This window comes from Neovison vison, chromosome 14 (assembly GCF_020171115.1).
Source record: "Neovison vison isolate M4711 chromosome 14, ASM_NN_V1, whole genome shotgun sequence".
In the NCBI taxonomy this organism is placed as follows: Eukaryota; Metazoa; Chordata; class Mammalia; order Carnivora; family Mustelidae; genus Neogale; species Neogale vison.
Window position 1 is genome coordinate 35,633,871 of NC_058104.1, and position 12,026 is coordinate 35,645,896.

Below are 12,026 nucleotides of genomic sequence, written 5' to 3' on the forward strand. Positions count from 1 at the left end.
CGCTGTCTCCAGGCCCCCCACAGAGTTAGCAGCTCCGTCAGTGAAGCCCCGTTCTGGGCTCTTCTGAGCTGCGAAAGGAGGGGCACACAAGCTGACGGCTACCTTTTGGCAAACCGGTGTACTCTGGGACACAGGCCCGCCTCCCAGCGAGGCCCCAGCCCCCCGGAGACACGGGGCCCTGACGTCATGCCGTACAGGTACCTCCGTGCAGAGAAGCATCTTCCCAAGGGCTGCTCACTTCTTCGTCCTCCGCGCCGACCTTGAGGACGACGTTCAGGAGCTGCAAAGGGGTGTCCTCCGACCAGTGGCCATGGGTCTGGAGGTTGTGAGGTGCTGCGCCCACCGGGACAAGGCTGTGGGGTCTTGAGACGCCAGACAAGAAGCAAGCCTCACAGAAGCCTGGAAGACGGGAGGTGCTTTTGCTCAGACTCAGCTGAAGTGTCTCAGTGCCCCGCCCGTCAGCTGTCCTAACCACCTTCCCGCTCATGGGTGCTGGGCCCACACGCTGAATGGACAATTGCCCTGCTCCCTCGGCCTTGGCCTTCGGAAGGCATCGCTGGATGGGTCTTGGGGCCCCGCCCACACAACCCTGGGCACACAGTCTCTCTCCCATTCCCACCTGGTAGGACCTCGGTCACACCACCATCCTCCTCCTCTGCTGCTGCTGCTGCTGCTGCTGCTGTTTTCTGAGGGTGGCCTGTCTGAGTTCATCGCAAGCTTTAGGTGGCCGTAGTCGGTACAAAACCGAGCTGTCTGGAATGGAATTGCGTTAGCACCCTTTTCAAAACTCAGGTGGGCATATTTGTGGGGACTCTTTCTGGATTCTTTGTTCTGTTCTGTTCTGTTGTGTGGGACTGTCCTTCTGCAAATACCAACACGGGCTTCCTTATTACAACTACTACTAAGTTCGGAAACTCTAAACACTTGTGTTCCCAAATTACTATTCTTTTCAAAACCGGTTTCGAAACTACTCTAATTCCTTTGTCCTTCCACATACATTTTAGAATATTTTGGTCTGTCTCTACGAAAACAAACGAAGCTGACAGGATTTTGATAGAAATGGCGTTAAATCTCTCTCTCAGTCTGGGGAGAATCGACATCGTGGCGATGCTTAGTCTTCCAGGCCCGAACATGGTGTATCTCTCCATTGATTTATATCTTGGACTTCCTTTATCAGTGCTAAAGAGCTTTCGGCGTGGGATGCCTGGACAGGCACTGTTAGATTTATCCCGAAGTAGTTTCTTTGTACGAAGTAGTTTCTTTGTGAAGGTGTGTTTGATTGTGGAGCCTCCATATTCGTTGCTGGCATAGAGGAATTCCGCGTACCTTTATGTGTTTATCCCGTATACTGTTTCTCTGTGAAGTTGCCTTATTAGTTCTAGAAGAATTTGTCGTACCCTCTTGGGGCATCAGGCCTGCAATTAAGATTCCGTGTCAAGGGCTGTCGTGTGACACCCGGAAGATCAAGGAGGGACCCGAATGGCGTCATGCACGTTCTCCTCTCCCTCTTCCCTCACGGGGGAGGTCTCTTCACCAAACACCCTTCTCCTCCTAGGGACTAGCCCTAGTGCCTATTGGGTTTTGGGGAGCAGCATTCAGTTCCCTAGAAGCCCACTGAATTCCCCAGGCCAGCCACTCACACCCTCCCGTGGGCACCAGGACTTGCCACACCCTCTGGTTTCTAGAAGCAAGTCTTGCCTTCCGAGGCCCTGCTGGTTCTCTCTGTTCTCACGCGCGATGTCTGTGCAGTCCTGCACGGTGTGTGGTATCCTCCTCCCCTGAAGCGCGAGGGTCTGTGACTAGGAAACTGTTGTCAATCACACGTGTCGGGTGTCAGGGCGTCCCACAAGTCTGGAGCAGGAGTCTCTCTCTCTCATCGGGGACCTGAGGAGATGGTGATTCAAACAGGCGGCATCACACACACGGTGTCCCTATGTTAAATGAGGACGCGGGGGTCAGCTTGACCTGCTCCTTCGCTAACTAACTGGCTTCGGAGGTGACAGGCACGATCTGGGAGGGAACTGGCCATCGCTGGCCAGCTTGCGTGTTGGCCCGTGTTCTGTTACCTCACGTGGAGGTCGCCATCCATTTCCAAACGAATGTCCCCTCCTTGCCAGCAAGGTGAGAATGGATGAGAATGGACTGTATCTGGGTCTTCAGCCATGTGACCTGCATGTGGCCTGTCTTGGTCTCCAGGGCTCCCCCCTGAGGTTGGCAACCGCAGGACATGCTGACTGGTGTGCTTCAGTTCCAGGGACTGGGGGTTGGGCCAGTGCTTGATGCTGACGTCCAGATCCTCTGGGGGAAAGCACACCCCAAGCACAGCCCTGGGGGTGACCCTCTGTGTTGTGGGTGCAAAGGAGGGAGGCCCCGACGCAGGGAAATGTGGGAATGGCACAGTGAGGGGATCAGTTCCCACCTGGACTTACGCCAGGAGACTGGAAACCATACGACCATCGCCGCGACAGAAGCCCCAGGGCTGATGATGCGGATTTGAGACTCTCTGGAAGAAAAAACCGAGAACGAGGAGCAGGGCAAAAGACACTCCCCCAGCCCACAAGTATATCCAGGAAGACACAAACCCAAGCAAAGGAGGAGTGGAGGAGAGAAAACTGAATACGGGGTGGGGGGGGGGCACGACTAATTCAACATGGGTTCAGAATTTGAGCCAGTTGTAAATCCAGCATTGACAAGGGCACCGGGGTGGCTCACGTGGTTAATCATCTGACTTCAGTTCAGGTCTTGATCCCGGGATCCTGGAATAGAGCCCCATGTCAAGCTCCCTGCTGGGCAAGGAGTCAGTCTGCTTCTCCCTCTGACTCTCCCTGCTGCTCCTCCCGCTGGGCCCTGCTCTGTCCCACTTGCTTGCTCGCTCTCTCGCTCTCTCGCCCTCTTAAATGAATCCATCAAATCTCTCACACATAAAAAATAAAAAGGAAATCGTAAATTCACTAAAATAATTTAATTGGCAAAATTCAAAGGAGGCCGATGGCCTTCTGTGCCTCTACGACATAGGTTCTGAATGAAGTGTGATGTTGCTAAGATGCACCGGTTGGCTAACCTTCAGGGACTTCATTCACGTTCTGTTTGTAGCGAGTACAATAACCATAGATTCTACCTTCTGTATTTCCTGCTTTGACATCTCGGGCCTTGCTGACTTTGGTGGAGGGACTTTGCCTGGCAGACTTACCGAATTCCTAGAGATGGTCAGCAGCTTGCCTACAGGCAGAGCTTTCACATGTAAAGCAACCAATTTGGAGCCTTTACCCCCAGCCACCTCTTGTAAGAAACTCTTACTCTGGGCCACTCTCCCCTGCCCTGATCACCCCAGGGGCAGGGACAGACTACTCCAGACAGACACCACCGTGTCCCGGAACCCACGGACGTGACACCGACTGGGCAGTCTTAAATGTGCTGACCCGGATTCACCTGCCCCTTGCCACGGAAACCACAGTAAAGGGTCTTGCCCGTGTTGCCTGTCCCTTCAGTCCCTCTTTCTCCTGACCGCCCCTGGTGCTTCCCTGGGTGGCCCTCCATGGCTCTCGGGACCTCCTTTCTCGGGATCAGGGAGTCGATGAACGCTTCTTGCGTTGTGAGAGTTCCTTGTAGATCTGCTTGTCTTCCCATACCTGATAAAATAAAGCCCTGTACCCTGAAAACACCGGAGACACCTGGGGGGCTCAGTGGGTTGAGCTTTTGGCTCAGGTCAGGATCTCAGGGTCATGGGATAGGGTCGCAGGTCGGGCTATGTGCTCAGGGTGGAGTCCGCTTGGGATTGCCTCTGCCTCTGCCTCTCTGTGCCTGCCACCACCCCGTGCCCCCGCTCCTTTGCTAGGTTTTTCTCTTGCTTTCTCTTTGGAATTAAGTCATTTAAAAAGCCATGAGGGAGCCCCACAAATTGAAAGATGGTGAATAGTTTGCTGTAATACATTTGGCCAGTATGGTCTGTTCGGTGCCTCTCAGTGGCATGTGCCTTGACCTTGAAGGAGGCAGGGTTTACCTTGTTAATGCGCGGGGCACCCAAACCGCTCTGCTCTCACAGGCAAACTTTGTGGGCAGGATCTTATCGCCTTCATCTGTCTTCAGGAATACAGATGGGACATCACATTCAGGAGATCCTACTGTGAGGATATTTGTTTGACGCGCTTGTTAAGGACCTACAAAGTGTGTCTCTGTCAGTCCAGGGTCTGCCTTGGGCCCAGATCCTGATCTCAGGGTCCTGGCAACAAGCCTTGCATCAGGCTCCCTGGTCAGCAGGAAGCCTGCTTCTCCCGCTCCCTCTGCCCCTACCAGCCCTTTGTACTCTCTCTCTGTGTCTTTCTCTCTCTCTCGTGTTCTATCAAGTCACTAAATAAAATCCTTAAGAAGAAAAAAGGACATGCAAGTCCAACATCTTTCAGTACTCTTTGGGTACTGGAGGCAACATGTACCTTGTTTATAAATTTTACAGAAACCCATTTCAGCTGTTCCTCGCTAACGAGCCCACGCTGAGGGGGGAGGGTCTCCCCTCAACAGAAGGCTCTAGGATCTGGGCCAGCAAAATTGACCTGTTGAGGGTGACTGGGTGGCTCAGTTGGTGAAGCGTCTGCCTTTGTCTCAGGTCCTGATCTCGGGATCCTGAGATGGAGCCTGGCAGGGGGGTTCCCTGCTCGGCGGGGAGCCTGCTTCTCCCTCTCCCTTTCACCCCCTTTTCCAGCCAGAGCGCTCTCTCAACTACAAAAACAAAAGCTTGAGGAAAAAACCACCTGTTCGTGCCCCGGTCAAAAGGCTGTAGCAGCCTCCTCTCCTGCTTCCCGGAGTCCCTGGACCACCCACGCTATCTGTCAGTCGTCCGTGGGCTCCCAATGCAAGAAACGGCCCTCCTCGGCCCTGGTTAGAGACCATGAGAGCAGCAGTTGCTGGCCATGCACTGGGCTCTCCTGGAAACAGAATCTCTCACAGACTCTGAGCCTTCCTCTCCAGCTGTCTGTTCTTCTCTGGGTCATGGGAAACCCCCCCCCTTCCCCACCGCCACCAGCTTAATACCGTTCCCAAGGCCTTCCTGCTACAGGCTGAAGCCAAAGTCTGCATATCCTACCTGCAGGTGGAGGTGGTGGGGGCTTCTGTCCACAGTGCATTGCCAGATTCCATGGTGCTGGAGGACGTCAGCTCTTCCTTCTAGCCCTTGACCAGCCAGCGATTCCCTTGGGATCAACTGCGTGAACATCAATGGAAGTTAATTACATTTTGGATTTGATGACCCCCGTCTCCCTCCTGGTCACATGACAGCTTCACATCCTAGAGAAGCCCCTGTCGTACGCCTTAAGCGTCTCAGCAGGAAATGGATGTCCGCATATCAGAGTCCGTTCTGATGGAAAGCCTGAGATGAAGATTCCATAGGAAGTGTTGTCTTGGCATCCGGTAACTTTGGAGGGCCTCAGATGGCCTCAGTCCAAGTTCCCTTCCCGCTCTGCTCCCACAGATCAGATCCCCTGGCCAACAAGCCCTCCTTAGCACAGGGACCAGGCACAGTTTCTTCCCAAGTAAACTCCGGTTCCCTGACAGCCTGTGCAATGACCCAGCCAATGAAGATTTGAAGGGGCTCCTGAAGAAATGAACAAGGGAGTTGACCGTGGACATTCCAGTTAAAAACCGCTTAAAGGATGATCAAGAGGAGCTACTTCTATAGCTTAGGGTAGAACCATCAGCTGCTGGGTTTTCAATTTAAGAATAAGATGGCATTCATTCCCATTTCAAATGGTCTCCAAGGCAGAGTGATTCGGCGGGGTTGGAGGGGGGAGCAAGTCAGAGAATAAATAGCATGCTCCTAAGCAGGCCAACATACATAAGGCCCGAGAGAAATCAGGTTAGCCATAGCGTGCCTTTGCAGACAACAGAAAAGGAAATGATTTTTAAAAATTAGAAAATAAAAAATAAACCAAGAGAAATGAGACTTAGCTGGGAAAAGCGAACTTACTTTTTTTTTTTTTTTTTTTTAACCATATCTTCATCGTGTACTTTTGTGCTATTCACCTCGTTTCCCATCCGAGGATTGTGCGCTCGTCTGTCTGATCCATTTGGAACACTGAAACAAGTTGATGTGTTCTCTGCATAGGGTATACATAGAGGTTTGGCCCTTGTGTACACCTTCCAGCATTACAGACCACAGCTTCCAAGGCCATCAGTGTCGACTGTCCTAGGAACGTCACCCCTGCTGTGGCATCTGGGTGGCTCAGTCTGTTAAGCGTCTGTCTTTGGCTCATGTCATGATCCCGGGGTCCTAGGATCCGGTCACAGGTCAGGATCCCCGTTTTTGTTAAGTCATAAAAGAATAGGTTTCTTAAGCTGAAAGCAAAACCGTGAACATTTGACATTTTGAAAAAGAACATTAGGAGATAAGGTAGACACACAGAGTGACTTGGGATCTTCAAAGCGCGGTGTCACTCTGGCGCACAGTCGTCTATTTCTTGGAGAGGTCTTTGGCCGCCGCCTTTCCAACCTTCTGGGCAGGCGATAGTATACGCGGCGTGTACGTGGGTAAAGCATCAGTGACAGCATTTAGAAGAAGGTGCTCCGATCCATCCATTTCCGGTCCGGGTGGGTCAATAAGAGACACAGCTGTGGTGCGGGGCTTGACCTCCTTTTTTCCGGGTGTGGATGCCAGGGGAGCGTTCAGTCGTGATGGGCCTTGTTTCTTAGGCAGTTTTCCCCTTCCTCCCGAGTCTGGGGGCTTCACGTCAGGAGCAGAGGGTTTGGGCGCTGGAAAAGCCGAATGAGATTCCACTTCTAGAAACTGGACAAAAAGTTCTGAAAAGGAACGATTGGCCACAGCTCGGTGATTTGGTTTCGCGGGGGTGCTGGGGGCGCTTCTGGGTCCAGGCCCCCCAGTCACCCCGCTGGGCACACCCGCGGGCTCTCGGCTGCGCAGCTGCCGCAGCTGGTCTTCTCGGATCCCCAGCGTGCTTGCCATCAACCTCAAGGCTTCCTGCCGTTCCGCATCAGCTGCCTGGAACGATCCCACGAAGAGTCTCCTTAGGAGGGTTTTGTCCACCGTTCCTTCGGACTGACTGACAAAGGTCATCAGTTTCTTCTGTGTGTCCTCCAGCATTTCCTGCTGGACCTCATTCTGTTTCTTGAGCTCTTGGAGTTGGTCCTCCTTCACCTCCAAGTCGGCATTTGTTTGATGCAAACGTCCCCGTAAGGACTTCAGTTTTCCTTCTAGGGCGTCTGCCTCTTCCATCCGTTCGGCCAGTTCCAGCTTCAGGCTCGCTAGTGTTTGATGGCAGCGCCTTCCCTCTTCCTGGGAGGCGGCGAGCCGGAGCACAGCTTCCTCCTTCTGCTGGGTGACCACGTGCAACTGCGCCCGCAGCGACTCTGCCTGCAGACGGGCTCCGTGGCCGGCCTTTTCCATGGCAGCGGAAGACAAAGCGAGTTTTCCCTGCAAGACCGTCACTTCCTCTCTTAGCTGAGCCACTTGGTCCTCGGAGGCCAAAGCTTGCCGGCGACGAGAATCTTGGGCTTCTGCAGCGAGGTGCCGCCCTCTCTCCAGCTCCTGGGTGAGGCGCCGTTCTCTCTCTCGTAACCGGTGAACCTCCTTCTGGAGGGCGCAGGTTTCCGTTTCTTTCTGTGTCAGTGCCGACACGGCGTCCTCTCTCTCCCGTTGACACACAGCTGCCTTGTCCTGCATTGACCGAACGGCGTCGACGAGCCGGTTCAATTCCCCGGTCTCGCCCTCTTCTCTCTCTTGCAACAGTTGCTCCAGGGCCAGTGCCTTCTCTCTCATCGCAGCATGCTGGGATGCCGCCTCTCTCTGCGTCACTGAAAGCAGCCGATTTGTCTCTTGCAACGCCTGGTTTTCCATGTCCTTTTCTCTAGATCGTTCCACGATCTTTGCGTTTTCCTCTTTCAGCCGACACACGTCCACTTCGAGATCTGCTATCCTCTCCTTCAGATTGGTGACTGCCTGCCTCAGCAGCTCGTTCTCACTCAGCTGGCCACTGAGCTGCTCCTGTGAAGAAAGCAGCTCCTCACTTTCCGCTTGGATTCGGAGCTCCTGAGCCCGAAGGGAGTTTTGTAGAACGGCCGGTTTCTCCTGCAGCTGTTCCGTGTGGGAATCGGAATCGCCGTGTTCCCGTGGTTTGCCTTCTCCTTCCCCCGTGGCAGCCCCTGAAGCAATCCATCTCTGCTGATCTTCCCGGAGGGTTCGAATCATGGTCTCTTTTCCTTGCCCTGATTTTCTGAGCTCTTCGACCTCCTCTCTGATCACCTGAGAGGACTCCCTCACTGGGTCAGATTTCCCGGCCTTCAGGGAGTCGCTGGAGGTCTGGAGGAAAATCACATCGAGGTTCCCTAAAAGGAGGTCCTCGGCATTGCAGAGCTCCCCGATGCGGAGCTGAAGTTGGGCCAGTTCCTTCTCTAGCTCTTGTAAGTTTACGTCCCGTCCTTGGGAAGTTTGGATCTGGTCAAGAGAGGCTGTCTGCAGTTTCAGAACGTTCTCGCTGTTGGTGCGAGCCCACGCCTGCAGTTGTCGCAGATCTCTCTGAAGCTGGGGTGACTCGCGCTTCAGAGTTTGGACCGTGGTCCGCACCTGCTCTTTCCACTCCTCCATGACCTTCACTCGCTGTGATAACGTGTCCCGTTCCTGGAGAAGCTGCTGGAACTGATCGATTCGACCTCCTCGAACCTCATGACCAGGGCTGGGTGTTTGCAGGATCCTCCATAAAGTCTGGCATATCTGACTTAACGCCTCCACTTCCAGGTCTTTTTCTCGAACCGCGTGGGCCAGATCCCGAATCCTTTCGCTACACCCCTCCTGGCCGCTGCTTTCCACTCTCGTGGACAGTTTTTGATTTTCCTCTTGCACCCTCTGGAGGTCTGCTTCCTTGGCAGCAAGTCGATCGGTCATTTCGTGATAGTCCCTTTCCAGATTGCTCTTCTCCCTCATCTTCTCGTTCAGGATGGCCAAGATCTGTTCGCTTTTCAAAGCACACTCTTGCAACTGCTGCTGAAGTTGTTGCACGTGCCTGTTCTGGCTGTGAGAAGCCTCAGAGATTCTGCTGGAGAGACCCTGAATCTCCACATCCTTTTGCTGGATGATCCGAGTGAGTTTCCCGATCTCCTCTTTGGAGAGCCGATCCACTTGCGCGGTCAGTCGGATGTTCTCTTCAGTGAGAAGCTGCCTCGCCAGTTCCTGTTCTTTGATTCCTTGGACTAGCCTTTGAATTTCAGCTTGAGATGGATCACGCTCGTCCCCTCCGTTCTCTCTGGGGAGAGGCTGGCTTGCTCGCACTTCCTCATCCTCCCAGGGTTGCCTCGGAATGTGCGGGCTTTCGTCGGGCAACTGGGCTTTCAGCTCTTCTAGCGTGACTTGCAGATTCCGAATCAGCTCGTCTTTGGCCGCGAGGAGCTGAGCGCGTTCAGCGTTCGTCGCCTCCTGCCGGTGTTGAAGGCGGCCCACCTTCTCCTTCTGCTCCTGTAAGGCCTGAAGCAGTGCTCTCTTCCCCTGCTGCTGGTTGTGAATGATCTTCTGTTGTTCTTGGATTTCCTCCTCGAGATCATCTTTTAACCTGCTGAGCTGAAGGACCTCACACTCGAGTTCTTCAATCTCCTCGAGGATTTTCGGGTCAACCAGAGGGACAGCGCGACTCTGTCGGGTGAGGCGCTCCAGGTCTTCGTCCACACGAGGGTGTCGGTCTGTCGTGGATGGGAGACGCGTGTCTTTGTCCTCCCCGGATGGGGGTAGGATGTCACGGCTTCTGAAGGTTTCGGTCGACTGGCCGAGTTCCTCCTGAAGCTCTGGCCTTTCTCGGAGTTCTTTGATGTACTCCTCTTGCTCCCTAAGGCACTCTGCCAATTGCTTGTGCTCCTCCAAAGCAAAGGACAGCAGTTCCTTCGTTTCCTGATGCTCTGCGTCCATCTGCTCGATCCTCTCCCGGAGGTGGAGTATCTCCAGGTCTTTCTCCTGACCGAGCTTAGTGAAATGGCCATTATCTGCCGGTGCCCGTTCTCTGAGGCTTTGTTCGGTCTTCTGTTGGCAAAGCTTCTTTTCGGCCCGACACAGTTTTGCCACTAACCGTCCTTTCTCTACCTTTAAAGCCCTCACGGCAACGTTGTTCTTTAGGGAATCCTCGTTGTTGCGCAGAACGGATTCCTCCAGCTGATGTGTTGCCTGTCGGAGCTCACGAACCAACTTCTCCTTTTCTGCTCGGAGATCCGAAGCAAGGTTGTTCAGACTGTCGTTCAGCCGCTGCATTTGTGTAAGTTGCTGCTTCAGCCTTCTGAGATCCCTTTCCCTCTCCTCAAGAAGGTCACGGTTCACGTTCCCGGCAGCACCTTGGTTTTGCAGGTCTTCCACCTGTCGTCGATAGTCCATTAGTTGTTTGCGGTGCCGGTCAGTGAGGTCTGCTAGCTTCTGCCGGTGGGTGTTTTGCAACACGGCCACTTCCAGCTGATGTTTGTCCATGTCCCGTATCTGCTTCTGCTGTAGGTCCCTGATGTGGCTCTTCAGTGTCCACACTGTTTCTGGGTCGACGGTATTTGGTCCCTGGGTGGAACACGGGCACAACATCTTCCAGTGAGTCACTTCAGCCTCCAGTGTGTCTGTCTCAGGGAGGCGTCTGTTGATCTGTGTCTGGGATGAGATGACATCAGCCAGATCCATGGTGTCCCCAGGGAAAGTCCCTTTCCCCAGCACATGTCTGTGAATATCAGAGATGTCCCTGGTCAAAGAGGTGTGGCTGCTGTCCACGGCCCCTAGGGTATGGCCTAGGCCACAGCCCAGACCACCAGCCCAGGAGAACATCTGGCGGTCATACAACTGCCCTGGTCCGCGGTGAGAAAGCGTCCAGTCCAGCCGGACTACCCCGCCAAGTGTCACAGAACCCCTGCCTGCGCGAGGCTAAGAATCAAAAGCCAACCGCCCCCGTTTCTAAGCAGCACCTTGCGCGCGCTCCCGCGTCCCCACCTCGCGCGCGCTCCCGCGTCCCCACCTCGCGCGCGCTCCCGCGCTGCCCCCCACCTCGCTCGCACTCCCGCGCTCCCCACCTCGTGCGCGCTCCCGCGCTCCCGCGCGCGCGCGCGCGCCACCGCCGCTCAGGTAGTTCCAAGCAGCCAAGACCCTGGGGCCCCTGGTCTGGGTCCCAGCCACTGATCCCTGCAACTTCCCACACCAGGCTTGGGCCCTTGCCCTCCTTCCCCTGCTTTGCTGGCTGTCCTGGGGCGGCCCCTAGTGCATGCTCCTGCCCGGCTGCACCCAGGGGCCTGCGGCCAGAAAATGCACCGGGCCCTGGACTTCCCCCTAAGTAGGGTCGCAGTACACAAAGTCCGGCGGCGGCATGAGCTTTCCACGCAATAGCATCTTTTCCATTGAGGGGAAAAGTACAGTCAGACGCATCCATCCAGCTAGGAGAGAGGATCCTTGGTGCATTTCAGGGATGTCTACGCCGGCGCAGACAACTGACCTCCAGGGAGGCTTTGGGTATTTCCAGCCTCCAGAGACTCCCAGAGTGCCCTGCCCCTCCTTGCCCCGTCAGCCCTGCAGGAACAGCTCGGCCCGCACCTTGGTTTGGCGGTTCAGGGGCCGCCGCCTGCGCCGTGCCTCTCTCGCCTCCCGTGGCTGTGCACCTAGAGCAGGCAGGGGGTTGCGCAGGACGGTGGAGGTGGCCGGTCTGCGGGTCCTCCGCTCTGCACAGAGTGGCCCGGGTGTGGGGCGGCAGAGGCCTGAGTCAGCCGGGCCTGGCGCTAGTGCACCGGTTTAGGAATGGCTCCTGCAGCTGCCCCGCCGCTGGAGCCCCGCTGCCCCCTGCCGTCGCCATGGTGAAGCAGCAGCTGGCCAACCAGAGCCTGGCAGGGGACCGCGCCCATTCCCGCCGCTGCGATTCCGCCTTGCGCCGCGTGGGGTCTGGGCTCGGAACAGGAGGGCTGGCTGCTCTCTTGGTGGCGTGCTCCCGTCCCCTGCCGCCACCACACAGCAGGCACAGGGGCCCCTGGCCCGGGACTGGGCCACGGCACACACTGGAGCCCAGGTCCTGGGCGGTGCCGGAGTCCCA

General features: G+C 55.5%; 2 protein-coding genes across 15 annotated transcripts in view; one reads left to right on the top strand and one right to left on the bottom strand.

The window, feature by feature from the left end:
• The window catches only part of LOC122895785 (thyroid receptor-interacting protein 11-like), a 294,071-nt gene that overhangs the window by 71,907 nt on the left and 210,138 nt on the right, over positions 1-12,026 (top strand). The window contains exon 1 of one of the 14 annotated variants that reach the window (XM_044233474.1): positions 10,147-10,235. The exons of the other annotated variants lie outside the window; for them this stretch is intronic. The gene's annotated coding sequence lies outside the window, so the exon portion shown is untranslated. Of the gene's footprint in view, positions 1-10,146; positions 10,236-12,026 lie in introns of those variants that run through there. 14 annotated transcript variants of the gene reach the window in all.
• LOC122895483 (thyroid receptor-interacting protein 11-like) lies at positions 1,703-11,792 on the bottom strand. The gene is made up of 7 exons (XM_044232909.1): positions 11,728-11,792; positions 11,537-11,601; positions 5,957-10,800; positions 5,078-5,194; positions 4,001-4,157; positions 2,420-2,756; positions 1,703-1,884 (listed from the first exon to the last, which is right to left on the bottom strand). Exons 1-3 carry the CDS (start codon positions 11,790-11,792, stop codon positions 6,440-6,442), a joined length of 4,491 nt encoding a protein of 1,496 aa, XP_044088844.1. The 3' UTR covers positions 1,703-1,884; positions 2,420-2,756; positions 4,001-4,157; positions 5,078-5,194; positions 5,957-6,439.

Bases quoted from the DNA above. Each gene is read 5' to 3' on its own strand.
- LOC122895483 (XM_044232909.1), bottom strand. From the start codon at position 11,792: ATGGCGACGGCAGGGGGCAGCGGGGCTCCAGCGGCGGGGCAGCTGCAG. The intron at 11,602-11,727 runs GTGCACTAGCGC...TGCCTGCTCTAG, and splicing joins CAGGAGCCATTCCTAAACCG to GTGCACAGCCACGGGAGGCG. The intron at 10,801-11,536 runs GTGCGGGCCGAG...ACCGCGGACCAG, and splicing joins CCCTGAACCGCCAAACCAAG to GGCAGTTGTATGACCGCCAG.